Consider the following 16,591-nt stretch of genomic DNA (forward strand, 5'->3'; position numbering starts at 1 on the left):
CAGAAGCCAAGGTGTTGCTGCTTTCTGATTCTGAGGTTCTTGTAAGAAAGGATTTAACCTTACCAACCTGAGTAATCCCTTCTTTGCATGGGAGGTCCCATGCCCAGGGACAAATGGTTTTGTAGGTTATTATGATAAGGATTCTGTTGCACAACTGGCAAAGAATTTGAGATCCTAACTTCCTAATGATTTCAGAAGGGAGTTGGGGGCATAAAGGTAGTTCTCATTATATTGTGACTTGTATGCTTAGGGTGGGAACTCCCACTGTCTTTTCTCACACCTAAGGATTTCATGTTTTCATCCCTATCTTTTCCTATAATTGCCTCCAGACTACTCCTGGAGGGGCTGTGGAGTTGGTGCAGATACTGGCAGCATGAGGAAATTTCAGTTTTAAGAGAAGCAGGGGTTTTTTTGCACTTCCATGGGGGTGAGCATAGATATGCTAGATCTGCATATCAAACAGATTTCGGGGTGTTTCTTAGCCTGGGCTTACAGGAGGTGGAAGGAGGCATTAGAGTGGGATCTTAAAGCCTGGGAGAGGCAATGAATTCTGTGTCTGGAATATTTTAAGCAGCTCAGGAGAGTGTGCTGGAAAATGTGCTTTATTCTTACATAGTCAAATGCTTCTGTAGTTTGAGACAGTCAGTGACATTACAGAAATGTGCATTTAGCTGGGAAGAATGAAGCAGTAATAATTAAGGAAAAAAAACAGTTACTAATAATCCTCTACAAGTGTAGCATGAAAGGAAAAGATTGAATTCCCTTGGTGGCTCAGCTGATCTCTGCTGGTGCAAAGCAGGGTGCTGTAGGGCTGGATCCAGAGGCAGCCAGCACCTCCAGGTGAATTAGTCAAGCTGTCTCCATTTCTTTGGACCAAACAGGATTTATAAATTAGGAGAGCACACAGTTTTAACAGAATAGGCATTTCTAGGTGTTCATTAGCTGTTTGTGTATCTGCCAGCTGTGTTTGAAAACCTGTGAGAATGATCTGGAACACTGAGAGGTGCTCAGTCACTGGGGTGATGAAAAGGTTCATGTCAAACAAAAGCAGCTGCTCGTAACTCTCTGGGAAGATGGACAGAGGGAGGGAGATTGTTCTGAAATTACAGCTTGTGCTAAAAGGAATGCTGGTGCCCAAGTGCATCATGACTTGTGTTGGGGTATTTTAGTTGGGCTGAGAGCCACACAAACATACTCCAAAAAGATTATCCTTTTACCTGTTCTTGCTTTCCTTTCCCAGTAAACGCTTGTAATCCAAATATTTACGGTGGCAACAAGTGGGGCTGACACAGAAGCATAGGGTGAAAAGGAGCTTCATTCTCTGAAGTAAAAGAAGCTTAGAACCTTGACTAACAAAATCCATAGTTAGTTAAGGGACAGTAGTTTTCTCATTCACAACTTGGTCACCTTCCATTAAAATGACAACCCTAAACTGTATGATCTGGTTTTGGGCGATAATCTCTAATTAATGCCTGGATAATGGCATTTTTGTTGGTGGAGGTTAGCATGGTGTGTTTGAGGATACAATTCAAAGTCAAACAATTCCCCTCTTACAATTAATTCAGTGTCAGAGTGGTGCAAAAATCTGCCGGTGTTATCAGCCAGTCCAGCATTCCTCATCAATTACAGGATTGCTCATCCAGCTTTTGCAGCACATCATAAAGCCTTTGTTCCCAGCTGATCAAAGCACCACTTCACAGTGATCAGATGCTGTCAACAAGCAGAGATCCTCGGGGCACTTGTGGCTGTTCCTTCTTGCTTCTCTTCAGCAGGGAGCATTTGTGGCTCCAATTGTGCCGGCAAGAGGCACAGCTGGTTTTGCTCAGAGAATACAATTACATTCTAAACGTCTGGCAACAAAGGCATTAAAAAGAAAGGGCTGCATTCAGAGGCTTCTGGAACTGAGGAGCTGATGGCTATCTTACCACTCCACACACTCTGGAGCAGCAGACAAGCTGCAAATTTAACACCTTGGAATGTTTCTGAGGAGCTTCCAGTTATCACCCCTGTATCTGACCTGCAGCCCTGCGGGCTGTTCAAGTGGTGCTTTCCCAGTGTCCTTCCCTGCTCCTCTCCTGAGGCAGGAGTGCTGGATAGTGCTGGTGCCCTGGACCCACCACAACAGATTTGTGGCTCCAGAACTTTCATAAAGGCCTAGACTAGTGTAGAAAATGATCCTCCTCCTTTACCTGGCATGGCTGAACTGAGGTAATACAACTACGATCATTTTCTGTTGTTTGTTTTTTCCCAGCCCACTGTCAGTCTCCTTTCTACTGAGAGAATTGGAGAAATCCCTGGCCCTGACTGTCCAACACCTGATCTCAGCTCCTGCAGCTACAGGATCCAGATAGAAGAGGCTTCCTGATCCTGCTGCAATTCGTGGAGACCTTTAATGTGGAGACACACCCAGGACTGCTGTGCCCCTGTGATGTCCTTAAGGTAAGGTGAGGTTTAATGCATTTCATCACAGCTTTTATGAGGCAGGCCCAGCTTTTTTACCACATCTTCTTCAGCCCATGTTTCACCATGTGTTCATTTCTTCTTCTTGCTTCAGTTTTGTGACTTTGGGGTTTTTTTTCCTCTCAACACCTCTTTTGGAAAATTCACTAAAGCCATCAAATTAGATTTCATCCCAATCTCTGCCCTGTTCCCAGAACTGCCTACTGGAAAGGCCTGAATAGTGACCAAACACTGGGGCTTTGAAACAGTGGTTTCATGGGTTGTTTTCAGTAGTGTGCCTACCAACCAAGTAGAGTTCTGACAGAAGCCCAGAATTGCAGCTGATCTTACAGTTCAACTTGGATCCAGGCATATGACTATTTTAGAGACCAATTTTCCCAGCTTGTCAAGAGTTACAAGGTATGTGTTGAGACAACAACCACCCTGGGCTGGTCCTGTCGGTGCAGGTCACTGCTCGTCTTTGGTGGGAGTCAGTCGCAGTTTTAACTTTAATTCTCAGTAATTGTAAATCTGTATCCACGAGTGTGAAAGTGCAGAGGAAGGGCAGAGAAAGGGTGTGCTCTCCCCGAAGAGCCCTTGGCAGTAACAAATGGGCTCCAAGGGAGCGCTGTGCTCCGTGCCCCGCTGCAGGTCCGTGTGCCGCAGTGCTGAAGCACCACCCCATGGTCACAGCGCACCAGTGCAAGCCCGGCCTGTCCTGGTGACGACTGTGCTCTCTGGTGACATGGGATATCACTACTCGACACGGGTGAACCTTGTCAGCCCTCCTGGACTCCATTTCCCGGGGATTAAACAGGCAGGTGCCCTTTCTCATCAGCGTGCTGTAATTAGAGGTGTGTTCAGCACACTGGGTTTGTCAGCAACTGACCTTTGACACCCTCCCTGAAGAATTTCTCCTGTACATGCCTGTGTGTCCATCCACCCTTGCTGCTGCTCAGAGATTTGCTTCTAATTACGTTGGAAGAAAAGGATGATTTTACAAAAGATTTCACCAGATCAGCGTAGCGAGATTTTTTGATGTTCTTCTGTTTGTTACTCATCTCTCCAGGGAAGTTAAAACAGGAATACATGGTCATTCCTGCTGAAAGCTGCATTTCACACATACTCCTTAGTAACTGAACTGAGCTTCCCAGCAGGCAGTTTTGGAAGGTGTATGCTTATGGAACTTTAAAATCACGGGTAGGTGATGGTGGTTTGGGGAGGCAGAGTCTTAACTCAGCAGTTACTTTCTAGGCTGTCTGATTTGACAGTTGCACTGTTTATGTAGAAACCCAGAATAACTGATATGAGAGTTATGGATTCCACACATACAGTGGGAGAGCTGGGGGTGTGTGAAAATGCAGTGACAAAATTCAGGGCCAGTGTGAAGCCCTGTTCTGCCCTGGAAAGGCCAACAGTAATAGTAGGGCATAAACATGGAATTAAACGTGGTCCTTGGCTCTGGAGTGTGCAAAGGGAATGTCCCTGCCTTACCTGGACACACCTGGAACTTTGCCTGTGGGAAGGATTTGTGTTTTTAAGGCTGTGTAAGCAATGCTGAAAGGTACCCAGGTAGGCTTCATTCAGTCACAGCTGGGAGCTTTCTTACCATTCCCAATCCATCAGTGGATTTAATAGATTAAATCCTGGGAATAGCCCAAGGGGGGAAGTGACACAGTCACCTTCTCAGGAGCCCACAGGGACTCAAAAGCCACCTAAAGTATGTGGCTTTTGAGTCTGAGGATGCCTGTAGAGTGTCACTCCTGCTGTTAACCAGTGCCCAGCTGTTCCAGTCCCTGGTTCTCATTTGTGCTGTCTCTGGGATGCAGGTCAAGGTCCACGTGGTGCTGGACACTGGAGACACTGCAGCTCGCGCCTCAGCTCCAGCCTGCAGTGACCTGCCCCTGCTGGGCACAGTCACCCACTCAGCTACTCCACCTGCACAGGAGCAGGTACAGCCCTGGGGCTTTCTTGGCTTTCTTTTAGTACCTCTAAGCTGGTGGGGCAGAACCACTTCACTGCAGAATGTCCATTTTAACAATCAATTACCACCTTTGTTATGTTGATTTTCAGACTGGCAAGTGCTACAGGTGCTGTTTAACACTAAGAAAACTGGAAATGTTATGATAACCCCACGGTGTGACTGTAATAACTAATACTGACCTTAGATTTATTAAACCATTTACTATTTTACATGCCTTGGTCTTTCCTGAGTCTCCCCAGCACAGCCAGCATTGCAGATTAATGCCCAAAACTGAGTTCAGTTCTCCTTGAAGAGAGTAAAAAGCTGAACCTTCCTTTACTCCAGCTCTTTTGGAGAATGCAGTTTCATAATTATAACTAAATTGTTGCTTTTAAATTGCTTGGCATTGTTTCTGACAGGAAGATTGAACCACAATCTAGCAGTACTTGTGAGGGGAAAAGCCACTGCATTCCCTTGCTGCACAGTACAGGGTTGGGAATTTTGTTTTTTAATGCCTGAACTGCTACATTAATTACACTGTAAAATTAGTCAAGATCCAAGACTGAGTTTTGGGAGAAACATTTTACAATGTAATAGCATAATTGTCGCTCTTATCTTTTAGATTAGAATATCCATATATTCCAATTACCTTAATTTACATTCAGAACAAATGCATTTCCTTCTCCATGCCCAAATTCCTCAGCAATGCTGTCTCTCTTGATTACAGAACTTTTCCAAGGGATGCACTACTAATGAAAATTGTATTCTAAATCAAATATTCATTTGCAAGCAATTTTACCATTCCAAAACAATCTAGGAATTACATTTAGAATCATTAACTTAATTTAATCCGTATAAGCACAATAATTCAGTGTTCAGATCTCAAACTGTTAAACAGCTCTGGCTGCCTTTGTTGTCTTGCACTTTGTGGAGCAAGGGGAGCCTGGAGAGTTCCCTGGCAAGTGGTGTAATTACAGGGAAAGGAGGATCAGGAGGATCAGCTGTGTGTGACAACAGCTCCAACAGCTGCTCACGGTGTAGCTGATCAAAGAAACCCCTCAGCTTTGAGCAGGACACTGGAGATTTTGAGCAAACACTATGAAGGAGGCCAGACAAAAATAATTCCTGAAGGTTATAAAAATGATCTTGTCCACTTTGATCATGGTACTGGTTAGAGTGGAGCAGGTAGTCCCAATTAGTACCACTCTTACACCTGCTTGTTTACCAGGAGAAGATGGATCTCAGGTGACAGCAGGTGAGGGGGAGGGCAGAACAGCTGCAACAGATTCTCAGAATTAATTAAAAGCAATGTCAGAAAAAAATGTTTATAAAATGTTTAAAAATGTTTAAATAAATAGTTAAAAAAAATTATATAGCCCCCCCTCACAATATAAACTTTCTCTTCCTTGTATCTCACATTCTTTCATTAATATTTCACTTTCTAGAACAATATCATTGAAAATGAAGTATCTTTAAAAAAAATCAAGACTCGAAACACTTCAATGTATTTTCAATCATAGTTTATTTACTTACAAACACTAGAATATGCAAAGCAGTTAAAAAATGCTACTGAAACTTGAAAATTACTCTAAAATTTTCAGGTATTTTGTTTGAGGGTGAAGGAAGGCTAAAATGATTAGCAAAGACTACTCAATGCTGCCAACCAGCCACTTAAAACCTAAGCCTGAACAATTTAAACAGAATTAAAACCATGCTAATTACAAAAACTTACCAAGAAGTTCCTTGCAGGGGGTCACAGTTAGTCTTTGGAGGTCCAAGAATACCATTTTTAAGTGTTACTCAGCAGAAGTAGCTGGTAATAGTGCAAGTGCTAAAATGCAAAATTCACAGATGGGACAGAGTTTGGAGATTATTCCAACTTAGGTGCAGGAAAAAAAAATGTAAGCAACTTTTTGCAGTGGAATATGAACAAAGGTGTAGGATTACTTCTCAGCCTGAGTGTTCAGAAACCCTCTTTAAACCAAGTACATCGAGATACAGCTGATTTTTTCATACTGCAGGTGGAAAACTCAGCTGTGCACTTTTGTCTGCTGTTTAGGTGCTCTGCCCTTCACAAGCCTCAGTAGGACACACAGTAATGAAGATCTCACTTGAAAAGTTACATAGGTTAAAAACTGTGTAAATATCCCAATTCAGACTGTTCACAGCTCCAGCACAGGATTATGGTGCACAGAACAACAGGGATCAGTGGGTTTCAAGCCCAAGTAGGTGAAACAATTCCTCAAGCTCCTACCACCAGTGGAACTTCCCTTCCACCAGTTTCTGCTCAAACATCCTGCCCTTCCTTAAGAAGCTGCCCCTTATGTGACACCTGTCATAAACTTAAGTTTTTCAGACTCAGAATTTATCAGCCTGTTTATATTTACTGGTGCTTTATTCGCTGGAAGGCCTTTCCTGACTAGTTTCACCAGGAGTTAATAGTGTTCTTCTGGGCTGGAAGTGTGGCAGGAGCCTGTTTCCCATGAGTGGGCTGGTCTAAAAACAAGTTAAACACATCCATCCCCGAGGGAGGTGCTGTGGACAGCAAGTGTCTGTCTCCCCCACCCCCCCTCCTGATGAGGAACTCTGACTCCAAACCGAACAAGTCCCGTTCCTTGGCACAGATGGAATCTGGAGGGAGCTGCTTACCAGTCTAGGTGCGGGCTCCCCAAGGTGTGGGACCTGGATTTTAGATCTATGGCACTGCACAGTGCAAGGGTACAGTGGCTTAGAGCTGTGGCGGTGGCTCCTTTAGAACCTGCTTATCTGAAACAAACCGAGTGACTGCAAAAAGCTTTACAGAAGTTCATCTCAAAAGGGTAAAATTAATTAACTGCTATGAATTCTTTGCATTCAGGGCTGCAAAACAAAGACACATATTACTTAAATCAGTTTTATTTAAGAATTTCCTACAGTGACAAATCTTATAAAAAGCATCCAAACACGAAACTGCAGCAAACAGCATTCTTATGGATATCTTACAGACAGTGGAACTTCCACCCTGGAGAGGCACACTGAGCTCTAGTGATCTCTGCTACAAGAGCTACTGCAAAGCACACCACAAGCTCAATGTTCTCATCACAAACCCCATCGTCTTCAAGTCACATTACCACACTTACAGATCATTAACAGAAAAAAAACACACACCATACAGCATTCACAGCAGTTGACATAAGGGAAAAGAAATACAAATATTCCATTTCACATAACACATTCAACTAATTGATTAACTAGGTAGAGAACCCACTTAAAGTCTTCCACATGTGGATGTCCTTTGAATGCAATAAACACTCGTACTTTATTTGCTATCATTGCTCTCCGCACACTCTCTCACCAAAGCCACAGGATTGAGAGACATCTCGCCAAGTCAAATAAAATCCCATTACTGCACCACCAGGTCTCTGCATGCGCTCGCTCCTTTATCTCGCACATACCAGCCCTCTCATGCCTCGGCACCACCACCAATCCCACACAAGGTTTCAAAAGTTCAAACAGCCTTCTGGTTCCATCTCACAGCCTTGCGTTCACAGCGTTGATACGACTCCATGAAATAAAGAGTAGCGGATAAAAATGGAACACCCACCGTCTAAGACGCAGCATGTGCGGTGTGATGAAGTATTCTTGGATGAGAAAGCATGTAGACAGAAGTATTCCTAAGGCAGAATATTTACAGCACTGCTTTCAATGAAGTGCTTCTTCCATACACATTTGAAATGAGATGAACTGCGGAGATTAAATGAAGCCTTCATATCGTACTTTAGTATGGAGGGGAGACAGTGTTAAACAAAAACACAAAACAAAAACGACACTGTGTTGTCCAACGGGGCACTTGGAGAGTCTTATGGTGGGATCAAATTAAAAACAAGAGGGAGAGAATGCTGTTTCTGACCAATGGTTCCATTTTGAACATGCAAAGAATTCAGGTAGCCGGGAAACAAGGGATAAAGTATTACAGGAGAAACCTTTCCTATCGACTGTAGTGTTAGTTCACCTGTCGGGCAAACAGCAGTCCACTTCCAAACATTCAGAATTCCAACTAGATATGTAACAAAACTTAGAAAATTCCTTTTACCTTTCTTTTCTTTTTCTTTTTTTTTTTCTTTTTTTTTTTTAAAAAAAGAAAAATGTCAAAAATACTGCTGAATATACTGCACACTGAACAAATTGATTTGGAAAACTTTAGTATATATGTAATTTACAGTATACTTACCATGAGTTAGAAAAATTTGATTTCCCACCATAGAGTCAGTATCAGAGCCCACTGCGTCTACATCCCCCAGCCTGAGGACTTGGAGTCCATGCTGGAGCCAAAGCCTCCGTTAAACCCGCTGCTGGAGCCCGCGTTGGAGGCCGAGCCCCAGCCTATGGCTGCCCCCGAGTTGGACCCTCCGTACGAGTTGTTGCCTGAGCTAAAGCCCTGGTTCTGCTCCCGCTGCATGTTGCCTTGGGGCTGGTTGTTCCCCGAGGGCCCCGACTGGTTCTGCTGGCTGGCCAACATGCCCATCATGCCCCAGCTGCTCTGCAGGGCCGCCTGCGCCGCTGCCATCATGGCAGGGTTGATGCTAAAGGCCCCGAAGTTCATCCCCCCACCCATGTTGCTGCCCTGGTTGTTGCCCAGTCCTCCCCCGCCTCCTCTGCTGTTGCCAAACCCCCCCTGGTTCCCAAAGCCTCCCGGGTTACCACCAAATCTTCCACCTCTCTCTAACTGTCTATTGCTATTATGCTTAGGTTCAGCATTGGATATATGTACGCTGATTCCTTTAATGATCAAGTCCTCTCCACAAAGAGACTGGGCAACCTATAAGAAATAAGGCATTGATTAAATGTGTGTTAGACGTCTTTTTTTTAGATGTTAGTAGTACAAGACAAAACATCCCCCATGACTCTGAGCAGATATTTAACCTGCAAAGGAAGCACAGGCATGTACTTAATCCGATCTGAAGTGTTTTATCTTTGCATTCACCACTACACTAGCTGCAGTATAAAAAGCTGTCTGGAAATGTAACCTCAGTCCATTCAATAAATCAGATCAACCTAACACCACTGGAATCCTCAAGACAGTGGACAAGTAAGTGTTTCATGTGTAGTTCCAGAAATGATACTTTATCAAGCTACTGAAATGCAGACTAAATATGAAGTTAAAATATGACTTACCTGGTCATCTGCAAACGTAACAAAAGCAAAAGCCCGGAAGGGCTTAGGAATGAAGACATCTACCACTTCCCCATACTGGGCAAAGAACTGTCGGAGTTCATCTGCCGTCATGTCCTCGGTGCAGCGCCCCACAAACACCTTCCTGCTGCGCAAGGGCTCGTCGGGACTCTGCTGCAGGGATGGGAAGGACAAAAACATCACAACCACCCTGCAGAACTGAGTTATAGGATGATGAAGGCCCCCCTCGATCTGGCCTGTTCTGAGGGCTGAAGATCAAGAAAGTTGGAGATTGTAAAAGGAGTTTAAAAAAATAAATGGAATTCTATTCCAAGAATGTGCCTGCAGCCACAAGAAAACAAGGGTGGGAGTAACACACAGGGACAGTGACAAGGCCACTGCAGAAGGACACTTTTTTGGTAATAATTGCTTATTGAGACACTGGAAGCTACAGGTTCAGTTCTGCACTCAAAGACTCATTCTGCTCTTCCCTAAATTAGTTATTCCAGCTGCTTTATTCTGCATGTATTCATGCAGCAGACAAGTTAGGCAGGTACTGCTGGACATTAAACACACTATTTCCAGATTTTCATCACTACCTCACATAACCAGCTATTTTCCCAACTCACCCACCTCCTCCCTCTTTTCTTTCAGCACCAATGAAAGCAGCAGTAAAACCCAAAGTACCTTAGAGTTGGGGAGTTTACAGTCACACCACCTGCCATCGATCATGTGCCGCTGTGACATCACCTTCACTTGGGTTTCGTAATCCGTGAACCGAACAAACCCAAACCCTTTGGAGTGGCCTGTTTTAATGTCCTTCTTAACCTAAGGGCAAAAACCAAAACCACAAGTCACCACGAGGATGAAGTGTTACTGAAGGAATTTAGTGAAGATCTCTTTTGGGAGTTTATCAGTCTTATAAATACTATTATCACAGCAATATCTAATTCCTTAACATCTCCCTCAAAAATTAATAACAGGCTCATGGAACAAAACACACCCTTAGGAAGAGACATAGCTTCTGATCTTCCCCAATTTTACATGGCTCTGTTGTTTCTGCTTGCTTCCTCAGGAGCCTGACTTCTACCCAATGTCCCTCTTTGCTTGAGCTGCAAAAGGATTTTACCTGCACCATCAGAACTTCTCCAAAGGTACTGAAATATTCCTTTAAGTCTTGTTCAGTGGTTTTCCAGGGAAGACCCAAGACTATTAAATCTGAAGTCTTCTGTACTGCTCGTTTCACTTTTACAGCTGATGATGCATCAGTTTCATCCATTTTTCTCTTATTATCTGAATATAAAAAAGTACATTAGACATTATCCTCAAATCTGGAAACCGATCCATTGATTATGAACTGCACGGTATAAAATCATAAACTCTGATGAGAAAGAGTACAGACTACAAGAGACACATGCCAGCTGTTAGGAGCCCATTGTAAAATATCTGAATGCCCTGGACCAAAGCCAGTCCACACTGAAGTCCCCCTCCAAAATGCAATTTGACCCAGTTAGCTCTGCATTAGTTTACTTAAATATCATCCAGCAACGTTCACAGGCCTATAACAAGGTGGAGAAGACAGGAAGTTTTAACAAGAATATTTCAATAGTGATGTATTTACTTCCCCTTTTTCCAAGGGGGTGGGGCAGAGTGGTCTGACTTCTCCTTTTCTGAGCACTTTTAAATGGTACTTCTGACCAAACCAGGCTTGAGAAGTGCCTGTGAGTACAGAGGTCCCATTAGACCACGGCCTCTGAAGGTCTGGATGAGGTTGTGGACCCTTCAAAGATAACACAAGACTTTGTCATTAAAGTGTTCGTTTGGGTAAAGTTTTAAAAACTTACTGGGGTCAAATCTACTCGGCAGGACAGAGATGTACATAAATCGCTGATCCCTATGAATCAGAGAGCTCAACAGGAACAGTGTTGCCACGTTAGCTCAGCAGTGACTCACGCGGAAAACTGCAACCTCGTACAAAGAGCCGACGGAACGAGCACAGACCTTTGGGATAGTTGACGACGTAGACGAGGTTCCCCCAGCCGGCCTCGGGGGCGTGCAGGATGCCCTCGACCAGCCGGACCCCCCTCATGCACTGCGACACCGGGTTCCTGTAGCGGAGCCCGCACGCCCCGGGGAACTGCGCCGTCACCGTGGACAGCAGCACCGTGCCGTCGTCCTCCGACGGGATCTCGATGGGCTCATCGTTCTCGTCCTCCGTCACCCGGATATACTCCGACATCCTCGCTGGACGCTATTGAACTGCACAGGGGGAAAGCAGCGTGAGCGACCACCCTGTGCCCCCCGGCTCGGCTTTCACCTCCCTCGCCCCGAGGCACCGCTGAGTTTATTACACAGCGGGGGACACCGAAACGCGCCGTTCACTGACACACTGACACCGAAGCCTCCGGCCCTGCCGTACCGACACACGGACCGACACCTCGGGCCATCCCGGAGCTACGGAGGGACCGAAGCGACGGGTCCCCGAGCACGGCGGGAGGGTGCCACCGGCTCCCGCCGCGGGGCCCGTTCGGCACAGCCCCTCTGGGCCCCGCCGCCTGCCAGGCCCGCCCAAGCCTGCCCCCTCCGTGCGCGGCTCCGCCCGCCCCAGCCCCGCGAGCAGCCCAGTCCTGCCGGCCCCGCGCTCCGCTCACCGGCCAGGGAAGGGAACGGCGTCCCCGGAGCCGCTCGGTGCCCCCTCAGTGCCCGCTCAATGCCCGCTCCGCCCGCCGCGCTCCGCCGGCGCCGCACAAAATGGCGGCCGCGGCCCCTCAGCGGCCGGGCCGGGCCCGGGCCGAACCATTCCCGGCGGCCGGAGGGGGAGGTTGCGGCGGGGCGCTGCGGCCGCGGAGCCGCACGGAGCTCCGACTGTGCCCCAGCGCGTCCCGCTCGCTTTCAGCCGGAGCTCGGCCGGTGCCTCCCGGCACCAGAGGCGATGGCCGAGGAAGCTTCCCGAGCCCCGCTCCCCCCGGCGCGGGGCCGGTGGTGCGGCCCTGCCCGCGTCTGCGCGAGCGCGGGAGCTGCCGGGAGCCGGCGGCGCGCGGGCCGTGAGGGAGGGACGGGACGGGAGCGGGACCGGCGGGGAGACCCTCGGCACGGAGCGGCTGTGCCTCGCTCCCACCGCGCTGCCAGGAGAACGAGAGCTCCCGACTGAAAAAAAAACAACCCCAACTCGGTCACTTGGTCTGTTCAGCCTGGAGGAGACTGAGGGGAGACCTCACTGGGGTCTTCAACATCCTCGTGCGGTGCCGCACCATCTCTGCTCTGTGTGAGCAGTGACAGGACCCAGGGAACGGCTGGAGCTGTGTCACGGCAGGGTCAGGTTGGATCTCAGGAGAAGGTTCTTCCCCCAGAGGGTGGTCGGGCACTGAACAGGCTCCCCAGGGCAGTGTCATGGCCCCAAGGCTGCCAGAGCTCCAGGAGTGTTTGGACAACGCTCTCAGGACAGGGGGGATTGTTGGAGTGTCTGTGCAGGGCCAGGAATTGGACTGGATGATCCTGGTGGGTCCCTTGCAACTCGGGATATTCTGTGATTTGCAGCAAAAAAAACCCAAACCACCACGAGAGTAAAAACAACCCCCCCTGACTCTTCTAAGGCCTAAGCAGTGCTTCCAGGGAAGATGAGGGGCCTCCATCCCTAGGGAGAGTTAATCTGAGGTGTACCCAGGGCTCTTCCAGTCGGGCAGGAGGAGACGCCAGTGCACTTCAAGATCCCTTTTTCACAGGACAGGACAGGAGTGTTGGAGATGCTGAGCACAGCAATCGTTTGGAATCAGCTTCGTCCTGGTGGTGCCTGTGTTTAAACCTGTAAGTTGGAGCAGGACTCAGACCCTCCCACTGACAGACACGTGTGAGAGATCCTGGCTGAGGCGTGTTGGCACTGAAACAGAACCATTCTGATCCAGCCTACCTCCATCTGCACATCTGCAGACATTCCCTGAGGATTTGGGGAAGAACTCGATTAACCAGGCTGACTAATGCAGAGTTTCATGGTAGCTCAGGTCTGTGTCTCATATTTGCTGTCTGATGCCATCCCCAACAACTGGTTCATCGCTCAGAACCAATGTCTTCATTAATTCTGCCAGATATTGGGGGGTTTTTATGTGCCTTTCCCCCTCTTACTGCCCTGCTCACTGAGCTTGCATAAAGCAACTTTGTAGGATTGCTAGAAGTTAAAAAAAGCTAGTAATTCTAGCCCTGTCCTTTAATACCCAGTAAATGTTTGCTATAACACAGCTTAATCCTCTCTAAACCCAATCTCCACTTACTTGAGTGGAAGACTTAATGGTTATAGCTCACTGTACACTATTATAAACTTCTGAACTCCAGAGGCATTATGGCTTAGGGAGTCCTGTTCCTACTGACACTTAAAAAGAAGAAGTGCAGAAGAGCCCATCTACACAGGTTTTCCTGAGCTGCAGTCACAAGAAGGACAAGCCTGTGTGAAAGAAAACCACATGGAGGGGAGAAACATCGGTCACAGGAACATGGTATTTTCCTCCTGGTTTAGTCCCTTTTACAAGGTTAATCATCAGCTTTCAGCAGCATCACCCTCTAGATAAACACCCCACTTTTTTTTTTTTACTTTGCAGTGATAATACTATAAACCGATACATTATTAACTGTTCTGCAGTTTTAATCTGACATTTTCCATCTGGATAATTGCCATTCCACATCTCCAAGTTATTTTATTCTGATACTTTACTAATGAGCTTATCTGGTCCATCAGTCACAGTCACATTAGTCTCCAGTCACACCAGAGACATCTGTAACACAATCAGTGTTTATTACAAGATCCATATGAACAGGAAGCCACACAGGGTTGGCATTAGCAGAGCTGTGAAGCCCTGCCATCATCATCATAGACAAAAAGTGCACTGCAGAGCTTCCACCAGCTCAGCAACTTAATCTGTGGTCTGTACCACACTGTTATAAGGAAAATAATTCTACCACCTTTTTCCCCTCCTCATCTGCCCCTTTGTGGCACTCATCCAGTCTGTGTTCCCAGTGCCCATCTAGCTTGACTTTCTTTGCACTGGTCTCCTAAAAAGAAGTAAAAATAAGCCTTATTAGTAAGGAAAGGGGACCCTACTGCTAGAGAAGGCTAATCCAATCCCTTGCATTAATGTCTTCTGCTGAGTATTCAAGACTCCCACTTCAGATTTCTTCAGGTGTGAAAACTGGCTCCCAGCACCACTGAACCCCAGCCCATCTATCCCTGTGTGACTTGGCACTCAGCCTTATCACTTAATTACCATTTTTCAACAGACTTCTGAGAGGACCTGACTAGACACAGGCTGAGAGATAAGCTAATGCTCGAGGGAGGCGTTCTCCTGAAATTCCTACATTTTCTAGTGACCCACAATACACATCCCAAAGCCAGTCCCGGTGTTGCCAAGTCAGCACGGAGGCAGCGAGTGCTGTTTGAACACGCTGTGAGGACGGAGCGGTAATTGCAGCATGTCAACATTACCTGCTGCACCATTTCCACTCAGAGTTAGTTTAGCAATCACCCTATTGAAGAGGCAGTCGTGGCACTGAGCCAGAGTGACCTTCATCTCACACAGCATCTGGTGGTAATTGCACTAATGAGCAGAGTAAGCACCAGCCCTGAACTGGATTTCATGCAGGTAAGAGCTTGGTGAGAGCAGGGAGCTCTGTGCTGGCTGTGAAACAGGCAGGGGGAGAAGGGCAATTATCCACAACACAGACTCCTGCCCCAAGAGCTTCTTCCTCACTTTTGGCAACAAACAAGCTTAGAATTAAACAAATGTTACTCTCCATTTTCTGCAAGAACTGGGATTCTCGCAGCACTTTCGTTCTGTTATTTTGCATTATGATTAGGTTGAAGTTAAGCAATTAGCAGTGGTATTGCTCTTGAAGTAACTACACCAGCGGGCACAGTGCTAGTTAATTCACCAGCTCCCTCTCCCTGGCAATTGCAGGGCCCATGGGTGCAGACAGATGCAATACGTGGTACTAGCCATCATGTATATTGACTTAAGTGTGCCCACAGGCACAAACCAAAGTGCAATACAATAACTATTTGCTGCTCTAGGTTAACTGTGCTCAGGGGTGCAAGCAAACTCGGTGTAATGATCAGCTGTTCACCCTCCCAAAAGCACTTGGGATGAAAAACAGCAGCAGTGGGCAACTAAATATAAGCTCCTGATGAAAAAAAGCATCACACAACCGTGGGTACTGAAAAACATGAAGTGCCTGAGCCTATTCCTGACCATGTAAAAAGCAGGAGAACTTAACGAATAATGGCCTGTCAGTGTAGTCAGAATCCAGCCTGATTTTCTGATTTTGTCAATAGTTAATAATTCCGACCTTTCTCCCTTACTCAGTGGAAGTATATTTTCCCCCCTGGCATCAAGTTTCTCAGAATAAAGCAGGAATATAAGGAGGAAGAACAATTTCTCCAGAAATACCTACCATAAATAGAGCTTTCCATTCACTAGCAAGTTATCAACATAAAAATTTACCAATACCAAGCAGTCTATAAACAACCACCAGAGAAAAGCTTCACTTAAACAAAGTAAGAAGCTTCCACCCACACAAAAGTACCTGGAAATATCATTTAGTTCTCACACCCCTCCTAATCTCCTTAGTTAAAACCTAAGACTTCATTATAGCACCTAAAATATTTTAGGCAATTTTCCCATGATCCTATAAAGCCATGATTCCAACTATCTCATTTTCAACCCTGTTTGTTAAAGGAGCAGGGTTTCCACATTCCTTCTGCTTCATATCCTTGTTTACTCGACTCTTCTAAAACTGATTAGAACAGGTGATGTGTGTTTTAATCTCTCAGCAGACACGATGAAAATCAGATTTTTACAAGTTTGGCTCTTGTAAAGACCTGAAAAGACCCAGTGGCCACCAGTCTGGGTCCTGAGAGCCCTAGTGTTAGGTGAGGGTGATTAAAGTGCATGTCACTGAAACATCTGGGATCAGCCATCCAGGGCTGGAGGTGTCCTGGCTGCTCCTTACTAACCCAGTTCCACACACAAAGGATCAGTCTGCGAGAGAGCTCTG

At 46.4% G+C, this 16,591-nt stretch overlaps 1 protein-coding gene across 2 annotated transcripts; it reads right to left on the reverse strand.

The window, feature by feature from the left end:
• Nucleotides 1-7,281: 7,281 nt before the first annotated feature.
• Nucleotides 7,282-12,363, reverse strand: TARDBP (TAR DNA binding protein). 2 transcript variants are annotated; one of them, XM_051786230.1, is made up of 6 exons: nt 12,205-12,363; nt 11,555-11,812; nt 10,683-10,846; nt 10,241-10,381; nt 9,557-9,724; nt 7,282-9,200 (listed from the first exon to the last, which is right to left on the reverse strand). In XM_051786230.1, the coding sequence occupies exons 2-6, from the start codon at nt 11,790-11,792 to the stop codon at nt 8,670-8,672; spliced, it is 1,242 nt and encodes a 413-aa protein (XP_051642190.1). In that variant the 5' UTR covers nt 11,793-11,812; nt 12,205-12,363; the 3' UTR covers nt 7,282-8,669. The 2 variants fall into 2 exon arrangements, with proteins under 2 accessions (XP_051642190.1, XP_051642189.1); XM_051786229.1 differs by having other exon boundaries at nt 9,557-9,727; nt 12,205-12,362.
• Between the last annotated feature and the right edge of the window lie 4,228 nt (nt 12,364-16,591).

The sequence above is a fragment of the Manacus candei genome, unplaced genomic scaffold (genome assembly GCF_025592945.1).
Source record: "Manacus candei isolate 608988 ecotype Guabito, Panama unplaced genomic scaffold, ASM2559294v1 h1tg000022l, whole genome shotgun sequence".
Taxonomy (NCBI): domain Eukaryota; kingdom Metazoa; phylum Chordata; class Aves; order Passeriformes; family Pipridae; genus Manacus; species Manacus candei.

Bases quoted from the DNA above. Each gene is read 5' to 3' on its own strand.
- TARDBP (XM_051786229.1), bottom strand. From the start codon at position 11,792: ATGTCGGAGTATATCCGGGTGACGGAGGACGAGAACGATGAGCCCATC. The intron at 10,847-11,554 runs GTCTGTGCTCGT...TTTTATATTCAG, and splicing joins CGTCGTCAACTATCCCAAAG to ATAATAAGAGAAAAATGGAT. The intron at 9,728-10,240 runs GTACTTTGGGTT...CCATCCCTGCAG, and splicing joins GTAAACTCCCCAACTCTAAG to CAGAGTCCCGACGAGCCCTT.